At 39.8% G+C, this 20,093-nt stretch overlaps 1 protein-coding gene across 1 annotated transcript in view; it reads left to right on the forward strand.

The window, feature by feature from the left end:
* The window catches only part of LOC147318598 (myelin basic protein-like), a 49,155-nt gene that overhangs the window by 28,697 nt on the left and 365 nt on the right, over positions 1 to 20,093 (forward strand). The window contains exon 3 of the mRNA XM_086310634.1: positions 2,245 to 2,308. Within this exon, the coding sequence (XP_086166760.1) occupies positions 2,245 to 2,308 (64 nt within the window). The remainder of the gene's footprint in view (positions 1 to 2,244; positions 2,309 to 20,093) is intronic.

Genomic DNA, 20,093 nt, shown 5'->3' on the forward strand with positions numbered 1-20,093 from the left:
GTGGAATGAACCCGCCCCCTGACTTACACATACAACACAGACATTACATGGGGATACAAGTCGGAGAACGGTTGCATTACAGGAAAAAAAACACTGAAATGTACACTACAGTGGGAAAGGTACAAGAGGAAAAAAAAGAGACCTCTACTCATGCTGGGCTACAGGAGGACAGCATGAGAACAGGAAACAAAAAAAACTCCTCTGCACAGAAAAACACATAAATGTCCACAGTACAACATTATAGAGCATGTGACCAGCAACAGCACTGTTCATGCCTCTTCTGAGGGGGGATGTTAAGAGGATTTATAAAATCAGAAGGCACTTCACTGTACATGATGGTCAAAGGCTGTAAACATGCCAGTCATAGTGACATAAATTCTTTGGATGAGCCAGAAGTGTGAATACAGACAGAAATAATAATTCATCTTGCATGCTAGTGTAAGCTTAGACTTTGTGTGTTAAAAGTGGGTGGGTTGTTGCAGATGAATCAGTATTTCTGTCATTATGTAACAACTAATGCCATTTTACTTTGTACGTTTCCCGTATCACTTCCTGCTGTTTCAATGCTGTCAAAATGGTCAGCTTACGAAATAAAAGTCACACAACAAACATGTGTGCACAGCTGTTTGTTGATGCTCTGTGAGTTAACAGTTAACATGTCCCACCCACTGCAGAGCCAAAATGATCACGGTGGTTACAGATTGTTTATTTCACAGGCTAACTGGGTTCTGAACAGATGTAATTATGATGCAAAACATTTTAATTGAATGACAGATTGTGTGCGGCCATCCGTATCAAATCGGTCTCTGATGGAGAGTTTTTCGGCCATTTCCCAGGTGACATCAGCAGCTAGCGAGCGACTGTGCTAACAGCGATCATCCGGTTTGAATTTGCTGACTTAATTCGACAAAGTTGGCTGTATGTGGCCTATGAACTACAGTAATTTTGACATCTCTGCAGTAGCCAGATCTCCTAAAGGATTGAAGATGATATTGAACACAGGATTTGCATATCAGAGCATGATCAAAAATGACCTTTCCATGACCTAAAATACAAACTAAGATTAATAATAACACATGCTATATTACACTGTGCTATTATTTATTTAATAAGAGTTAAGCCAAAATGTACAATCAGTGGAAAGAACTAAGAAAAAAAAACTAAGTACACTTCATATTTCAATCAATAGCTTGTGAATCACCTTGACTTTGAGTAACCTGAAATTCTCACTTTCTGCGTGACGTTATTCGTTTCTCATATTGTCTTTTAGGTGTTTTTGGCCCAGTTTTCTGTAGAATGTTTCTTCAGTTCATTGAGTTTTGTGGACATTTGCTCATGCACAGCTCTCTAAATGTCCCCCGCAGCCTTCAAGTAGGTTGAGATCTGGACTTTAACTGACTCACTACAATTTCTTTATTTTAATCTTTCAGCAATTCTTTAGCTCATGGGGAAATTAGCGCAAGTCTGGAATATTTGCCCCTGATATTTGAATAATCTTTCTCATTGAAGAATGGCAGACTTAAAATTATTTGGAAATAGCCTTATAACCATCCTCAGACTGATGGGGAGCAACAACTGCTTCTCTAAGATCATCGCTGATTTCTTTCCTCCCTAGGATTGTGTTAACGCACATTGCAAACTGCCAAAACATCTGCTTTTACACAGCTGCTCACACTTGCTGCTGATCAATCAATGCATTTGATTAGTAGCACCTGGCTGCTACTTATACTCTTAATTCCTTTGGAAGCAGTAAGCATGTACTCAGTTTTTCACTCGCTGCTTCTGCGTTTTGGTTTAACTTCTCTTAATGAATATTAGCAAATAACATGAAAATAATTGAAACCATAATAATGTCATTTTGCATATGCATTCCAGACAAGTTTCTGCCAAAGATTCACAAGTGCATACATGCAATAAATCAATTAATCAATCAAAATAAGACAGATGATAAATAGATAAAATCCTGACAAAAAGCACCGGTCACACATTCAGTGTTGCAACAGCTTCCAGTGTGCACAGGATGTACCCACTTCTTTATGAAAGTTGAATGAAAGGGTCTCAGCTTAATTCTGTTCTCATAAAGCCCCAAAATACTAAATGGGTATAATTACCTCCCCCTCGCATTGTCTCTCTTTCTCATCACCCCTCTCTCACACAGTTGGCCTGTTTGTCTCTGCCTTTGCTTTGTTGCCATGGCACCTCAGCATCTCACCTCTTCAATCTGTTTTTGTGTTCTCATTAAAGGCTCCGTCACTTGAACCCAAAGAAACGGCAGTAGCAGAACCTGAACAACAAGATGAAGTCTTTGGTAAGAGGTCTTTGAATTAAAATTTACATGCATATTACATATTGGAAATACTCCCATCAGACAGACGAGGAGATGTATATGTTTTTCAGTTGTTGATGAGAAAATGAATGACAGTTTGTAGTGTGCATAATCAGCTCTGGAGCAATCTAAAGATTGAATAGAGGCCTTCCCAACCCATACACGTCCACTTATGAGAGTCAAAGCTGGCATCAGTCAATTTACAGAATATCCATCATATTTTTAGCCACATCTGGCTGGTTTTTAAAAAGTTAGCAATGATTTATGAAGGACAGCCTTTCTTAAAAGTACTGTTCCAATCATTCCAAATTTTTTTGTTGATTCTTATAGTTTAGAAAAGTTTTGTCTTTGGGTCACATTCACGGTGATGTTTCGTGTGAAAGGATCAGGTATTACAAATAAGGCCTCTGTAATACTGCAGCTCAGCAGATGAGGGCAGTTGAGTTTGATCCACAGGAGTAGACCCATGTAGGTTGGTTATGATTTGATTTTAGGAGTCAGTGCTTTTGCAAATTAGAATGTATGGGATTATTTTTGCAACCAGAGGCAATTGCAGTTGTGCGTGCAAATATGCAGACTATGTCTTTTTTTTTTTTTTTTTTTTTTTAAAAGCAGACTAAATCTCTCTGGTGGAGTTTGCACTGTAAGGCACTCTGCTTAAAGAAAAGAAATCAAATTTCTAACACAACAAAATCAACATAGTCCCTTTTTTCATCTTCTTCTTCTTTTTGTCCCTACTGTCAGTGAAACAACTTGAGTTTGTGACACATCCTGTTGGCTCTTGTTTACTATGTAAAGATGCACCCTGCCAGGGTGAAGGAAATTGTTTACATTTATTTTTTTGTTTGTTTGTTTAAGACTTCACATACAATATGTGCTCTTCCTAAACATCCAAAGCCATCGGCCGCTGAATTGCAGTGATTTAAGGTCTCTTTAGCCACCTGCTGAAGTTTGTATTTTTGCCTAGAAGCAGCTAAAATACCCAAGAGTCAGAGCGGAAAATATGTGCAGCATATTTACTTTCCTCTCCTGAATTTTGGGACGTTTTCTGGGTGAGGCTTGGTGAATACCAAGCCAGGAATGATTGGCTCACATGTAGGGCTGCACGATTAATTGTTAGAAAATCGCGATCTCGATTCATACTTATGTGCGATCTCATTTCCAAATGACAACGATTTAAAAAAAAAAGAAGAAAAAAAAAGAAAAAAAGTCGACGATTGTACCGCACTTTGATCCGGGACGTAATCTGCATGAAAACAAGCGCTCACTCTTCCTGCTCAACAAATGACAAGGGCGGAGCCTTATACCACGTGATACAGAAGCTGTGCCGTGTGATGCTAAAATTAGCAGGGAAAAAACAACGGAGAGCACGTCAGGGATGACGAGAAAGTGACAGGAGAAAATCCGTCCCGGTCAACCACCCAAACATCAATAACGGGAACCTTATACAGCGCTTCCCTATACCCGTCGAACTTCCGCAGGCACAAAGAAATTACGGAGGATATCACTTATCACCTGACTAAAGATATGGCTCCCATCAACACTGTGCAAAACGAGGGATTTAGGAAAATGATCAACACCCTAGACAAACGCTACACAGTGCCGTCCTGCAACTATTTTTTTATTGTTGCACTACCTGCTCTATACACGCAGTGTATTAAATATTTATACTGGAAAAGAAAATCGTGAGAGAATCGTGATCTCAATTCTAAGCCAAAAAATCGTGATTCTCATTTTATGCAAAATCGTGCAGCCCTACTCACATGTATGAACTAAAGTGTCTAAAGCACAAAAGAAAATCGCAAAAGCTACTTTTTGTTTTTGCTTTAGCCACTTTTGACTGACTAATTTTCATTGAGAGCAGTGTTGTAAATGGCTCAGTCACTGCTTGTAACCAAAATAATTACTCAAAACAAAGATTTCAATATCTATTTTAAGGTTAAAACACTGAAATAATATTTAACTTTAACTCTTATTTCTTTGTAGTTCTTTAGTTTTTCATAGTTAAAAGAAAATATTTTTTATAATATTATAAATAATATAATAATTAAGTTAAACTGTTTCTGGTCTAAAACTTGAATATTAGCAGCTAAGCTAGCTTTAGAGTTGCCAGAAGGCATCAACCAGTAGAACATTCTAGTCTCTATTTATTTACGTTTCATGAAATTTTTTATAACATGCAAATGCGTTTGCCAAATCACCTCAGTCCATATTCAGAATAACCTTATTCAGAAGCTTATTATTGTTATTGGCAGGTTTAGCTTTCTAAGCTAACGCTACTTATCATTTATTGGCAGCGTTAGCTTAGAAAAGTAAAAATGTTTGTACAGTTTATCACATGGATATTTATGCAGTTGTGACAAATATCCCTTTTGACTTTTAGCTATGGAAATGTAACTTGATGGTCTTTCAAAAAACGTGTGATGATATTAGCAACTAGCTGGCTAAATGTGTCATCAATACTTTTCCAAGCTTCATTTGTATCATTTTTACATAAAGTGTTGAGCCCCAACTGTTACGAGCACTTTGGTTCAGTTACCATATCACTACTAATACTAATTATCATCAATTATAATTATTAATCCAATGCTGGGCACTCGATAAAACAGCAGAGCAGGCCTGTTAACATTCCAGCTCTTGAAAGCAGCAAACACTTTGAGCAGCTCTGGCTGTATATGGCTCACATTTGACCACATCTTTTCAAAAGTGTTTCAGTCACTACTAGCAACAAACTATTTGCCATAACTCAATATTTATGTTTGTTTTATAGAGAAATAAACCTCCCCTTACACTGGTCACATGAAGAACTCGTACAAACATGTAATGTGTGTTAAATTTGTGTTGAGCAATAATTTTGCCATAGGGGGTGAAGTTTGAGACTGATTGTTGGGTATATGACTTTTACATTTATGTCTTTAAATGACCCACCACTCAAACCCGGGGGATGCTCTGAAGAAGGAGGAATTGGTCCAGTCTGGCTTCTGCACTTCTCCAACCTTCACACATTAACGTTGGGGGAACATGCAGTGCTTTAGGCTGCTTTGTGTTTTGGTAACAGCTGTTCATAAACTGAGAGACTAGACTACACACAAAAACAATTAATGTAGTATTCAGTGACTATCCAAGAAATACAAAGTCATTGAAGCGTGAAATCACTGGAAAAGATATTGGAGTGCAGACGGCACTAACCGACTCATTTTCTAAGAAAGGTCAGTATTGATTTCCTATAATGCAAAACAAATTTATCAGTCCAGCTGCAGTGTGTTCGTATGCATGCATGTGAATGAAGGCACAATTAAATTTTTCTTTCCATAATGCTGTTATGTCATGGAAGCTTGTTTGAGTGTGTAATCACGCCTGTGTGCGCAGCACCAGAGAACCACCACTCTTGCTTGTTCTCACTGATTATCGGCAGGAAAGGTATACCACGCAGAAGCTTCATCAGATTGGATCCACTCGATATGCTCCTCCTCCTACAACCTCAGTAATTCATGTCCCTCCTGTTAAACACTCGTCATTGATCGGAGTGGAACAGACTTAAAGGGTCCGCTATTGACATAAGTGTTTTTAAGAGGCCACGTAGCAGTTCTGGCAGCTCATAGGTATACACAACTTAGGATACAGGTTAAAGTAGCCATCTCTTTGTAAGGCAACCTAAAACATAAATGACTCGACTGCATACCACACTCATTACTGAAAAGGGAAGAAAAATAATTAGTTTGGTATTTAGATTGATTAAGACTTTGCCCTTTCCATGTCAGCTAAGTTTTTGCTCAGCTTTTCCTGCAAACAGACTGGTTTAATTAGGTTTTTCATTGAAAGGACACCACCTCTGAGCACCTCAATATTATTAATGTGTCGATTCTGCTTCAACTCTTAATGTTTAACTGGATCTTTGCTCAGTCTGCGCTGGCCTCGGGTAGTGTGTAAAAATCATGTTTTCTTATCAGTTTCTAACTCATTGCTGCTCTGGCTTGTGCACCAAGGGTGAAATAATTTAGTACCATTAGGTGATTCTAAAGTGCTGGGCAAAGGAGGAAAATGAGGGATTTCCATCATATTGGCCCAATGTGAGTGGTTTATGACCAGCAGGTTAGCAGTCTCTATTGGAGCGTGTTGTAGGGTGTAGTGGTCATCAGCAGGTATCATGACTCATGTCTCCATACTGCACTTCCTGTTTGCAGTGCTTTTTTTTTTCTTTTTCACTGAAGGGCAAACACCACCATTGGCTGTATGGCTCTTAAAAGCCCATTATGACTCCATTACCTGCCCTAGCTTGCAGCAGGCCCACAGCAGAGCAAAACGGGCCCCCTTTAGCTGTCAGGGTGAGGGGAGGAGAAACGAACAGCAGCTGTGGATAGAAACCAGGAGAGGAAGTATAGTGTCAGGTGGGGAAAGGCTTAGCAATTGTGGCCTGGTCAAAAATCTTGGGGCAAGATGGCTTTAGGTTGTCATTTTTTTCTAAATTGTAGGTGGTCTGTAATGGAGAAACTCGGGAGATCAGAGTCTTGGCCAAGAACACTTTATCACACTAAGGGGCCTGAGTTTGACGCACCAACTCTAAGATTAGAGCCTGCAGTCTAACAGAGCCACAGCTGCCCAAGGTTGATTTAAAAATGTTGTTCTTAAACAAATGCCTGCAAACCTCAGTGAACTGAAGCAACATTGTCAAGAGAAGCAAACCGAAATTCATCCATAATGATATGAGAGACTAATAATGTCATTCAGAAAATTCTGACTTCATATTATTGCTGCTAAAAGAGGTTCTGTACGCTATTGAATTGTTACCTGTACCCAGGACCTGACAACAGCCAAACGTTCCTACTAAGTTGTGGGGTCACTTGGTGGGGACTTCTATGATTAAAAAAGAAAGGGACCTTCCACTTATCAAATACGTTTAGTGCAGGTGTGGGGAACTCCAGGCCTCAAGGGCCATTGTCCTGCAGGTTTTAGATATCACCCTGGGTCATCACACCTCAATCAAATGATTAGTTCCTTACCAGGCCTCTTGAGAACTACAAGACATATTGAGGAGGTAATTTAGTCTTTAAATCAGCTGTTTTTGTATCAAGGACACATTTGTAACCTGCAGGACAGCGGCCCTTGAGGCCTGGAGTTCCCCACCCTTTAGTGGAAGTGGCCACCCCATTTGTTGGTTTACTGCTAAAGGGACTGCTAATTGCTTGTTTGCTCACAGAAAAGTGAGTACTGCAGGCACCAGTCATGGGCCAAGGTTGCCTGGATAGATTGTTTGTACTCTCTACAGGCTCAGTACTGGGTTGTTACTCCATTATTTTGGGCAATGAACATGTAACTGTCCACCCAGGCTTATTGTTGAGAACTAGTCTCAACACTTAGCTTGGTTGGACCGTATCAGTGTATGAGAGTGTATCAAAGCTGTGTTTTTCCTACAGAGCATTTGGCTTGAAAAAATTCTTTTCTTTGTAAATGCTTGGTTCCTTAGCAGCCTCTTTCTGCACTCACACTTTAAGACGGCTTTATTGTGATGAATCTGTTTAGATAACCTTAGCTGGATAATGTAAGGGGCTCTGTTATCATGCAAAATTACATGATGACAGGCAGCCTGAGGGAGCCGGAGGATCTCTTGTCTTCCCCCCCTCATATTGAAATGTGTGGGGAACAATCCTGCCTTCTGTTGGGAGGAACCAATTCTGGAGCTACTGTGAAAACGCTCTGTAGCAGTGCTCCTGGGAAATTGTCTCTAGCTACAATAGTGCTTCATAAATAAGCAAATGAAGATGAAAGATCTGACTGGAATGGAAATATCCCTGCACAAAGCAGCAGATATAGTTTTTATTCTGTTGGTGTCCCATTAAATATATTTAGTGCATATAGTCATTTTGTGGTGATTTTAATTAAGAGCAGGAATCAATATCAACCAAATATTGTTCCATTAAATACTTTAAGTATACTAAATATTTAGGAAATGCCTTTCTCACTTTAATAATCTAATTTGTTTCCCTTTGTCCACTTAATATTGTCTTAAAAAGATCCCATTTAGCCAATACTGCTGTAATATATGTGGCTTGCTTTTGTCGAACTGTGAAGAATGCTCAATATGAGTTTACACAATCTGCTATAATTGAACCATTTGAACTGTTACAGTCTCTCTATACACAGCCAATCTGTCATTAATCATAAACTAAAAGCAGAGAGCTGTTTCAGTTTGAATAAAGAACTATTGGGAATAAATAATACGCTGCTGAAATACTGGGCTGTTTTTTACAGCAGGGGAAATGCACGCATTAGCTCTTCACCTCCACATGTCATTCAGTAGAACCACAAAGGCTTTAAGAACATTATCCAAAGCATTAGCCAGATTACACTATTTTCAGTTTGATTCTTGCCTAAAAGGAATCTACTATGTGAGAGACTGTACTGTACCAAAAAGGTTTCGGTCATGTGCACGGGGGGCTTTTGCAGCATGAAATCAATATAAACCAAATGAGTGCACTCTGAGTTCTCATTCAGCTTGGTTATTATTTTTAACTTTAGCAGCAGGACCAAAACTCTTAAGAAGAAAAGGGCTTGATGTCAATGAAGTCGTACGCCGGTTTGAATTCTGCTTTTTCATCTGCCTTGGTCACGTAACTTTTGCTTCCATTTATGTGACGACGTCTTGTTTTTTTGAACTTTGACAAATTTGAAAGTGAGCGTCTTATAGATCTGACATTCTCTCTTTTCACCTCCTTTGATGTCACGTCCCTCATCTCCTCCTCGTCCTCTTCTGTTCTCCTCTAAAAAAAAATAAAGAAAGGAGGAAAAAAAGAATGCAATTTGTTAGTTTTGTTAGCATATGCTAAGTCACATATTTTCGGATGCCATGTATACATATTATGGGGAATTTAATTTATCTATATACAAGATAATTTGTCAAGTTGTGACTTGGAAATACTTCTAATGGGGCCTTGTTCCGATAACATTAAAGAACCACTGAGCTAAACTAGCCAGCTAACTACAGAGCAGAGACAGTGACTAAAAGTTGAACATAGATACTTTGATGTCACCCACTTGTTTCTGAAGCTTCGAGATAAGTGTTTTATAGCATACCTATCTTTGTTTTGAAGCTGTATATGATGAGAAAGGGGCAGGTCAGGGCATGTTGTTAGCCAGTGAACATAGTGTACTACAAATGCTTATGTTCTCTGAAACATTGCATGACCAGTATTTTGAAAGGACACGTCCTTCAATGTGCATATTAAGGAATTATGTAGCACTTCCACTGCATCTGCACAATATCTCTAAAATTACAAACAAAGAGTCTCAGAGTGACGCTGAAGAACTAGTTCATTTGTTTTTTACTTCTAGGCTGAACTTTTATGATTCGTTATTATCAGGCTGTCCTAAAAACTCTTTGAAACTCCTTCAGTTGATCGAAAATACTGCAGTGAGTAGATGCGGACTAGATAGAGATCTTTTTTAAAAAGTGGTTTGTTACTGATGCATTCTGTAGCAAGCTAGCTTGCTAAAGTAAAAGAAAATGTTAGTCACAGACTGCGTCAGTAACCATGAAAAGTATTGCGTAGACATACCAATAGCCATTTTTAGCGCTGTTCTGTAATTTTGTTAAAATTGGACGTGTTCTGGGAAATTTGGTCTGTTAGGGCGAGGCTGCTTCAGACTCCATTGATCTACTTCGAGCCTGCTGAGGTTAATGAGAGCACTGGCTGATCGGAGCAGGCGGAGTGGCTGAGACTGATTCACCTCTCTGTTTGCTCATTACTAACTGTGTAGAGAAGCTCCTGAAAATACAGATCGAGCCGTAATTAAAACAGAATCGGAGGATGCTCGCTGGAAATTGGATTTCCCCCTCATGAAGTCGGGTGCATATTTAATATCTGATTTAGTCTCTGGGTGGAGTTAATGCGGCGTTGTGTGTGTGTGTGATGTACACAGCTGGCTTTTCATTTACTGACGTGCCCTTCAGCTGACCCACAAAGCTCCCTGTGCTTTCTTCAGTTATCACTATATATCTTCTTTAATCGGCTGGCTTCGCTGTTTGCTGGAAACAAATTTATTTATCTGAGAATGAGAGAGGAGAATAAATGAACCGAGACACCTCCTATAGTTACAAATCGCATCAACGTTGAGCGACTTCTCTTTAACAAATTGTGCAGCATGTTACAACTTCCGTAAATAAAAATTAATGTTTCAGCTCGTTGCTTTGAAGTTACTGGAAAAAATACTTCACATTTGGCCTGCTAGAGATTCTTAGCTTTCCGTGAGTGTATCAGCTTATGCAATAGACATTAACAATGAAAACTGGTATAAAACATTAAAATTCATGTACGTAGGGCTCTCTATTCATGACTTTTCTCATCAATATTACATCAACAACTTGCAGTGCGAGTATTGTGTGTCACTCTGCCAGATGCCACGCTTCTCTTTGACCTCATAGTGACATCATCACTATGGGTAAGTGAATATCTTAATGTGCCTGTACTGATCCCTGTGATAATGGAGGCTATAGTCAAACTTGAGGTGAGTGTGAGCAACTCAAATTTAACCTAATTTTTGCATGTTGGATTTGGTCTTCTGTGATGCGCACACATGGCATGTTGTCACTGAGATTGTGTAAGCACTGCTGACTGTGCATACAGCGCAGTATTGACAATATGTTTGGTGCTGTGGATTTGCCAGTCGCACATGTATAAAAGTGCAGTGGCTCAGTCATTTGTCTCCGTGGCGGAGGCTGACTCTAGCTGGTACGGGCCCTGGCACCGCCGATGTGAAGCACCTCCTCTCCCCTCCCTCCACCCTCAAAAGCTCTGATTGTTAAAGGGCAGCATCACTGGACTAGTGTTCTTTGGTTTGACACCATTGTTCAGTCTCCTTTTCTGTCCTCCTTCACCTTGCATTTCCTTTTTCTGACCCACTTTTGTAGTTCCCCCTTTTCTTTTCTTCTCCAGTTGATGAATTAATTACTCGGAAATTTAAAAGCCGCGCTGTTGCTGCTCTAAATGTGCCTGTGTTTATGCAGCCGTATTCATGACCTTCTGCATGCAGCCTCTGAACCAGCTCCCTGTGTATTCTTCATCTTTGTGCGTGAAGAAATTGTGCCTCATTGTGGCCATGAGTTCAGGAGACCACGTCATCTTGTCTCGGTCATCTGGCAGGACAATTACTGAATTTGTGTGTGTGTGTGTGTGTGTGTGGTTCTGAGGCTACAAGAGTCCAAAGGGAGGGGATAGATGGGTAACAAAACAGTACAAAGGTACTACTCTTGCTACTGTGTCCCAAATGTCAGACAAGATTATCTAGAGTCTTTACTCTTGGAGAACAGACATGCAGGTTCTGTATGGTAATCCCGATTGAGAGGGGTGTTTCAAGTGTTTTTCTGTAGTGGTCATGATGGGTTTGTATTAAAAAAAACAAAATGCACAGCTGATCAAGTGGTCCTTAAGTGCCACTAGAGACACATTTGAATTCATAGTTCACTGCCTGCAATATGTGGTTGTGTGCAGCTCTAATCACTGCCAAATGTTGTTTGTGTAGTGCTTTTTTTATGATCTGCTTTTTTATTGCTTCTCTAAGCTGTTTGCTGAACCTCCTCCATGCAAGACACAAGCACTGTAACTTCCAGAAGTAAATCAAATGCTCTATTCTAATACAGTAGATAATCACACTTTAGATTGGTTTACAGCTCTAGGATTTTTTTTTTCTTATCCTAAATCACCCCCACACACTCCCTGGATACTTTATTATGCACACCTTGGTATTACGCAGTTGGGCCCACTTCTGCCTTATTTATCAGAGATTTTGGTCGATATTGACATGTTGGTGTGGCACAGTGGAGTGGAGTTGCAAAGGCGCTGTGCTGAATTGAAATCTGGTGACTGTGAAGACCATTTGAGTACATTGCCATGTTCAAGAAACCAGTTTGAGATGACTTGAGCTTTATGACATGATGTTTTATACTGCTGGAAGAAACCACCCGAACATTGGTCAGTGTTCTTACAGTGTAACTTTCTCTGTAAACCCTGGAGATGGTTGTGGAAATTGGATGCAAAGTGTGATATTTCAGATTTGTAGTCTATGATCTAAACCAGGGGTGGGGAACTCCAGGCCTCAAGGGTTTTATAGGCGTCCTTGATCCAACACAGCTGATTTAAATGGCTAAATTACCTCCTCAACATGTCTTGAAGTTCTCCAGAGGCTTGGTAATGAACTAGTCAGTTGACCAAGGGTGCTATCTAAAACCTGCAGGACACCGGCCCTTGAGGCCTGGAGTTCCCCACCCCTGATCTAAACTGTGTTGGGAACAGTCTGCTTTATTTTAATGTAAGAAACTGCAGTTATTTCACTGTAAGATGTCTTTTTCTCATACAGACTGTCTGAACTACCTGAACTAGAAAAAGCCTTTTGGGGGTAAACCAGGACTTTCTTTTAGATCTAGTTTAAGAAATCCTTACAGCAGGTCTATCTGTCTATCTATCTAAAGAAAATAGTTCTGCTGTGAGAGAAAGGAGAAAACTGATATCATATTATCAGCACTGGTGATGGCTATATAGGATTCATAACCTTCTGTTCCATTTAGTCTACTGTGGTTATTTTTAGCAACAGATTCTTATAAAAAATACTGAAAATGCTTTCAGGTGCATAAAAACTAGCACTGGTGCTCTTCCACACATAGAGTTCATCTTCATTATGGTGACATTTGGATTTTGAGGTCTTGGGCGCTCGGCAGAGCAGAGTGTTTCAGAGTATGTCGGTCCTGTTTGTTTGAGGTTTGTCTCAGGTTTGTTTTTGGAGTGTAATGTCTCATCTCAAGCCTCAAGCATCCAGCTGGCTTATGAGTCCGGGACATTAGTCATGCTCACTCCCTTGCTGAAATGTGTGTATCTATAAATGTGTTTTGGCCTCTCCATGGGTGAGGAAATGTCCCTGAGCACTATGCTGATGGCATCAACCCATGTTGAGCTGCTCTGTGTGCTGGCTCTCTGTCATACTAGAGACAGCCATTCATAGTGGCTGCCAGGGAAAACCTCATCCTCCACAAACACGTCTGGCATGGCAGATATAGTTCTTTATCAAAACACCAGGCTTCACATGAGTTTACTGCGATTTGAATTTTTAAATGCTACAGCTAAGTGCACACTCAATACACTTTAATTTGGCATGGTTGTTGCCAGATTTATTTTGGTTTGTGAGCTGTATGTGACCAAACATTTAACATGATGTTCAACCTGAGATTATAAGATTTAGTGTTAAGTTTGGTGTTAAATGTGATGATAACTTTGGATGGCAAAAATGGGCCTAAAGAAGCTAAGCGGCTCTTTTGAGTCTCTTTTAGGACGCAATCATAACTTTAAGCTATAATATAACTTAAACAGTTGAGATATACAGTATAAAAAGTAATAGTTTCACTACAGCTGAAATGAAGGGGAAGTATCTAGAGACAGCGAAAACATTTGTGGAACATGTTAACATTATAGAAAGGCTCGTTTTTAACATTTGCATGTATGACTTTTAGGGACTGCCTCCAGTAAGTGGTTGGTGGTTTAATTCCTGGATGTTTCAGTCTACATCCCAAAGTATCCTTGGGCAAAACACTGAAACCTGAGTTGCTCCCTATGTGTTCACTGGAGTGTGAGTGTCTGAGTGTTAGCTTTAAGACACTGGTGTAGGAAAAGTGATTGAATGTGTGTGAATGAGCCATGTAGTAAAAAGCACTTCTTGATCAAGTAGAGTAGAGAAGCGCTGTACAAAAATCAGTCCATTCACCATACAGTGCAGAATGTGTGGGTTTTTCATCAAAACAAAATCAGACAATTAATTATATGAGAAAATGTCATCCTAACGTCAAGAAAACAAAGAGAAAATTGTCCCTGTTTGTCAGAAACAAGTCATTGTGAGGAGCTGTTCAATTAAAAGTTTATTTGTATAGCACATTGAAAAACAGAGTTGACCAAAGTGCTTCACGATCGGTTAAAAACACGAGAAAAAAATAGACTCAATTAACAATTAAAAAAACATAAACCAGTCTGATGGTACTCATACTGAACTTGAATTAAAAGCCAAAGTGAGTTTTAAGACGCAATTTAAAAGACTGAATAGACTCTGAAGTATGAATCTCCTCTAGCAGATTATTCCAGAGTCTGGGTGCTGCTACTGCGAAAGCCTGATCTCCTCTATGCTGTTGGTAATGACAAAGCATTGAAGCACTTCAAGGTCAGCCTTACAGCTGCTTGAATAAAAGCAGCAGCTGTGACACTGCTATGTGTATAATGGTGCCTTGCATCATGCATAGCAAACAAAAATCCAACTGTGGTGGGTCCTCACTCTTTGGATTTTTCAGATTAAAACCAAACAGAAAGACTGTAAGCTATATCTCATGTTGATTTATAATCACTCGAGCTTAACAGCAATGTGCATTGTTTCCCCAGGATGAAGTTCTTTTCCATTTAAAATCACTGTTTCAAGTGAAGTTCGGAGGTCATGAACATGGCTTGGATAATCAGGGAATGGTTCTACTGCTTATCTCTGCTAGGGAAATCTCTGGAAGACTAACGCCCTGAATGCCAGCGGGGGTTACAGAGACAGAGGACGTCTTTTTTTCCCGCTCTTAGCTTGTGGGTGCTTCAGATCCACCATCAATGCAGCAGCAGATAGATTTTTGCCCCTGGGTAGGAGGGTTGGTCCGGGGCCACATAGCGATGGATGTTTTTTCAGAGGAATGCTTCCCGTGCCTCAGTCCCACCACAGTCCTTGTTCTTGTCCCAGATGCTTGGCTGCACATCCTCTTCACACTGAGGAAGAGGAGGAAAAATGAGGAGATTGAGGCCCACTCCCTGCATGCCTTCCTCCTTCTAGATGCTGAAATTTCGCCTCTTGCACGGTGCTGAATTTCTTCATTGAACAGATCAGACAGGCCAGTTGTCTTTACCTCACTACTGAATGTAGATCCTGCAGGAAGCAGAGGTGGTGATGGTAATTGTTCATGTCACAATAATCAGAGATTTCAAAGGTGGGAAGGGACACCTGTAACTTCACCAGCATTACCCGCCCATCTAGGCACTTTTGTCACCTAAATTTTCATCGGGATATCTTGAAGCTGGTGTGGAGAAGTATTAAAGATGACATATCTAAAGATGAAAAGTTTATTTTGAATAAGACGAGCATCTCTTAATGCAAAGAAAATAGCAAAAACCTAGAGTGATATGTTTGAAAGAGCATGCACAGCAGTCTGACATTACTCACTGGTTCCTCTGCAGTGGTTTAAGGAGCCCTCGGCAGAAGCATTGATGGTAGGGCTTGAGGAGTTCTCATTATCTCCCGTCTTCAAACCATGAATAAATGCAGTATTTATGAAAAAAAGCCAACATGGTGAAGTGAGCACGCTTTCAGCAGATGCTTGCTTCTCTCCACCCTGCTATACATCATACTGCTGGATATGTCGTGTCGTCTCAGGTGTAGCCACGCAGCTGGATAAAAAGTTTTTAATATAGTCAAAGACTACATGGGGGAGAAACTATGACATGAATTGCTTGATTCTCTTCTCTTCAAAAATGAAAAGAAGCACTTTGTTGCTCCAACTTTTCTGTGACTTCAAATCAAACTAGTTGTCAGACTGAGCGGCACAGACAGTTGCAATCAATGGAATTGGCGAGGTGTTTGAAGGATATTTCTTAGGTGTTGATTGAGTCACCGACTCCCGGAAAATGCTATTAAAGGGTAGATTGAATCCTGGAAGAAACAAGTCATTCTGTATTTAGATGAAGAGCCTGGGATTCGCTAAAATGTCAGAGTTCACGCTGTCGCTCAGCCGTCAGTGACCTAGCAGCTGAAACTAGAGGCCTTCAAAGCATTTACCTACAGTTCAGCTTGTTTAGAAGTACTGTGCGAGCTGAACGTAATACTTCTTGACAGCAGCAAGGAATTATCAGTGAACATGTCGCAGAAAAGTTACCGAAAATCTGTGAGAACACACAGATATTTGAGAAGCTAGCTAACAAGGACATCTTGTCTTCCCAGCTTCATTACCTGGGATTCTGAGCTTGTTCTATTACTTTAATTGCAGTTCCATGGGCCACTGTTGTGCAAGTAGTTATACAGCAGGATAGTGTCCTGTTTCTTCTCCCAATTAAATTTGACAACTTAATATGAATTTGGGGGATTTTAAATCAAAATCTTCTATCTAACGTCCATCTAATTTCACTCTCAGCATGTTTTGTTCGTTGAGCTAAAACCGTGTGTCCAAAGCAATCTGGTAATCTTTCAGAAAGACTCTTTCAGCAGTTTAATTTTTTATAGACAAATGATAATAGGGTGCAAAATAAGCAGTAGACAAAATGAAAGCAGCAGGTCACAATCACAATTGATGGCTTTTTGCCTCGGCTGTTGTTTGATCAAATAGAAGACTAAGGTAGATCAAAAACACAGATGGCAGTCTGCTCCACTGTACGCAGAATGGTAATGGACACAAAACAGCCTTATCTCATAAGAGATCCAATAGAACCACTTAAAGGTGACGATGATCGATCATTGAACGGTAACAATAACATTTTCACAGTTTAGGACTTAAACAAATGGGTTCACGTCACTTTGTCATCTTCTACCCTTCATCATTAGGCAGCTGATGATATGTCTGCATGTTAGGGAGGAGGGGGTGTGTTTGTCCACCAGAGTATGGTTTGTTGAGTGAGTCCAGATTGGCTTCAAATGCCAACATATTGGTTCAGTAATCTCTGAGTCATCAGCATTGATCAACAGCCCCGTCAGTCACCCACATGTGTGCTATCCAGCTGTCATAAGCACACACAGAGTTCACTAATTAAGCTCTTACTCACAAGCATGCAACCTTATTTCTGGTAATATAAGATGAACATGTAGTTAATACTATGCTGGCATGTTATTGCCTGCAGTTACTGCACGTCAGGATATTATTCAGTGTAATTTGTATTTTCTTGGTATTGCGTTAGGTGATGCCAGCACCACTGTGCTGAGGAAAAAAGCAGATGATGGAAATCTAAAAGGCCTCATGGGCAGACCACTAAAAAAAACAAAAAAAAAAAAAAGTCTTATTAATTCTGCAGTTTGCTGTGCAATAACTGATACCACAAAACCTGTTGAGCATTTTAATATACTATCCCTGCTTTGTGTGATATATAACATTTTGTTCAAGAGGGAAATCCAAACAACAGAGGGTCTCATTCCCTCACTCGTCTGAAACTCCCGCTGTCGCCATATTTTTTTTCCTATCTGGTAGATTATAAACATGCATGCTCAGTATGTGTTTATATGCTAGGTAGAAAATTTTAGAGTTGGGATGCATTCGCTGGATGTTGGGGAAAGAAAACTCACAGTGAATTAGATGCAAACAGCTCAATATTTCCCTGGCAATTTATACTCGATGGTTACGCTAAAGCCATTTTAACCATCACACGTGGAAGAATTCGCAATACATCGAGTATATTCGATATATCTCCCACCACTACCATTAGGTTTAAAAATGGACAGGGAAAAAAAGAACAAAATGTGAAACTAAGTCAAAAAGCCAATGTATGGCATAAGTGGCTACATCCATCATATATAGCACTACTCCAGCACCCGGGGCTTGTTGTTGCTTATTGCTCATGCCTGTGAGGAAATTTCTTATGGTATCTGGCTCTAACTTTCAGGTCATTGCAATGCTGCAGAATTTGAAGGCCATCAAATGGATCCCTGATGGTATTCTTGTTGTAGATAAGAATCTAAAAACAATCTAAAAATCATTTTTTGTCGTAGTGCAGTATGTATTTGGTGCTTCAAGCAAATGAGATGACTAAGACTTTCCTTTGGAAATGCCACAGATCAATACAGCACCTCAAACACAGAGTTACACTGAGCCTTACTATTGGCTGCATATGTGAACAAACTGTAGTAACAGCACACAGGCTATTGGCCTCACACCAATTTGGTGGTGAAGAACTGAATCAGTGCTAGGACTACAACTTAAAGCAGCCTGTTTTTTTTTTTTGTTTGTTTTTTTTGTTTTTTCCTAAGGAAAAAATGAGAGTAATACAGTGAAATAGGTTGTTGTGGCAATTTTGGCTTTAATATGAGCTGCATCGTATTTGACTAGACCTTTTTTGCACATTTTATTTATTCGTAAGTATTTCTGTAGCTAATATAAACTCTTTATAAGAGGTCTTTGAACTGGATGTCTCACCTGCCTTAAAGCAAATGTTATGCCTGAAAGATTTTTATTAGATTACAGGGCCTTGCTTTCTCAAAATGGCCTTTTAAAGGATATGGCTTTCTTCAGAGGCTCTCACACCTTTCCTGGCATTAAATTGCAAGGGTATTAGAGGTAACTGGGCAACCTGAAAGTATTGGGATTGAATAAGTGATGAAAAAGCAGCACTGGTAGCAAAATACCTGCATTATTAGATCTGTTTAATAAGGCACTTTAAACGTCATTTTAGAAATGGTGGTGTTTTTTTTTTGGTTTTTTTTTTTTAAAACAGCTTCTTTCTTTCTCTATGGTGATGTGAGACTTTTATTGCAAAGCCTTTTGGACAGACACAATCAAAAGCAGTGTGTATAGGCATTTATGTTTTGTCTTTAAAAAGCTGGGTGAGAGGCTGATCATCATTATGTGTCAGTCTGTCTTAAAAGCTGTAAGTAAGAACAAAATGTACCCCTTTCACTTTTTTTCTGAGATCTGAGACGATGTTTGAATGTGAATATACTTTTTTTTTTTTTTTAAACTAATAAAGATAAAAGCCTGAAAATTTTCACTGGTCTTTGTTACCATTATAATTAATCAGGATCTGTAATTTGGGACGGATACATCAATAAATGTCTGAGTATTGGCTTGTTAAAATAGGCGGAATAATGGATGATGGAATGACCCATCTTTCAATTGATCTTTAAGTGATTCACGAGATGTAAATCTTCCAGAAGAAAAGAAGATTCATTGGATGTGTTTCTGTAGAAGTAATTCCACCTAAAATTGTGGTAAATCAAAGCTTAACTTCTGCATAGACTAGATCCAAACTTGCTCTATACCCACAGCCAGCAGCCTGGTAGCTCTCGGGTCCTAAATCGGATAAGTGTCACCGTGCATCGGGCTGAAAATCCATACTTATAGGAGTTATTTTAGTGACAGTGGGCCCTTTGTTTATTTGTAATAACTATGCAGCTGTGACAAAAGACCACTGTTTCAGCCAGCATTAGCATGCAGATTCTCTGGTGTAGTGCTACACCATTTCTGTCAGTACAGTGTGCGTATTGTTTTGGACGGAGGAATGCACTGGATGTCCTCTGCTGTGGGAGCTGGCCAGTTTAACGGATAGCTGTCAAAGTGGACGATTCAGAGAGTGTGGGGGGGGGGGGCAAGGCTCTACAGCAGGGGGGAGGGGGATTGCCCCCCGTAGAGCCGCCCCTGAGTTGAAGCGAAAAAGTGCCACGATGGGAAGATAATCCGTTGCCATTGTCAAGTTTCAGAGTGATTGTTTTAAAACTGCTCTTGTAAAGTGAAATAGTTGAATTATTGCAAAATAAAAATAAAAATCAAGAGTCTAATTACTTGTGTTTGAGTCAAAACTAGTGATCCCACCTACTACAGCATACAAGTAGAGCCCACAATGTGGTAAGAGCCCCTGAGAAGGGAGTAGTTAACTTACTGAACATCTTTGTTACTCATGTCTCATTCACACCTTTTCCAGCTCACTGGTTGGTTTCATTGCAGCTAACATGTAAATTGTATTAGCTCTGTTGGTCTTCGCTGCAGCAGGAAGGCCCTGCTCTCATCAAAAGAAGC

The sequence above is a fragment of the Aulonocara sp. 'chitande type north' Nkhata Bay genome, linkage group LG11 (assembly GCF_057382095.1).
Source record: "Aulonocara sp. 'chitande type north' Nkhata Bay isolate Kocher_YH1m ecotype deep benthic linkage group LG11, A_spYH_male_GT1.1, whole genome shotgun sequence".
In the NCBI taxonomy this organism is placed as follows: domain Eukaryota; kingdom Metazoa; phylum Chordata; class Actinopteri; order Cichliformes; family Cichlidae; genus Aulonocara; species Aulonocara sp. 'chitande type north' Nkhata Bay.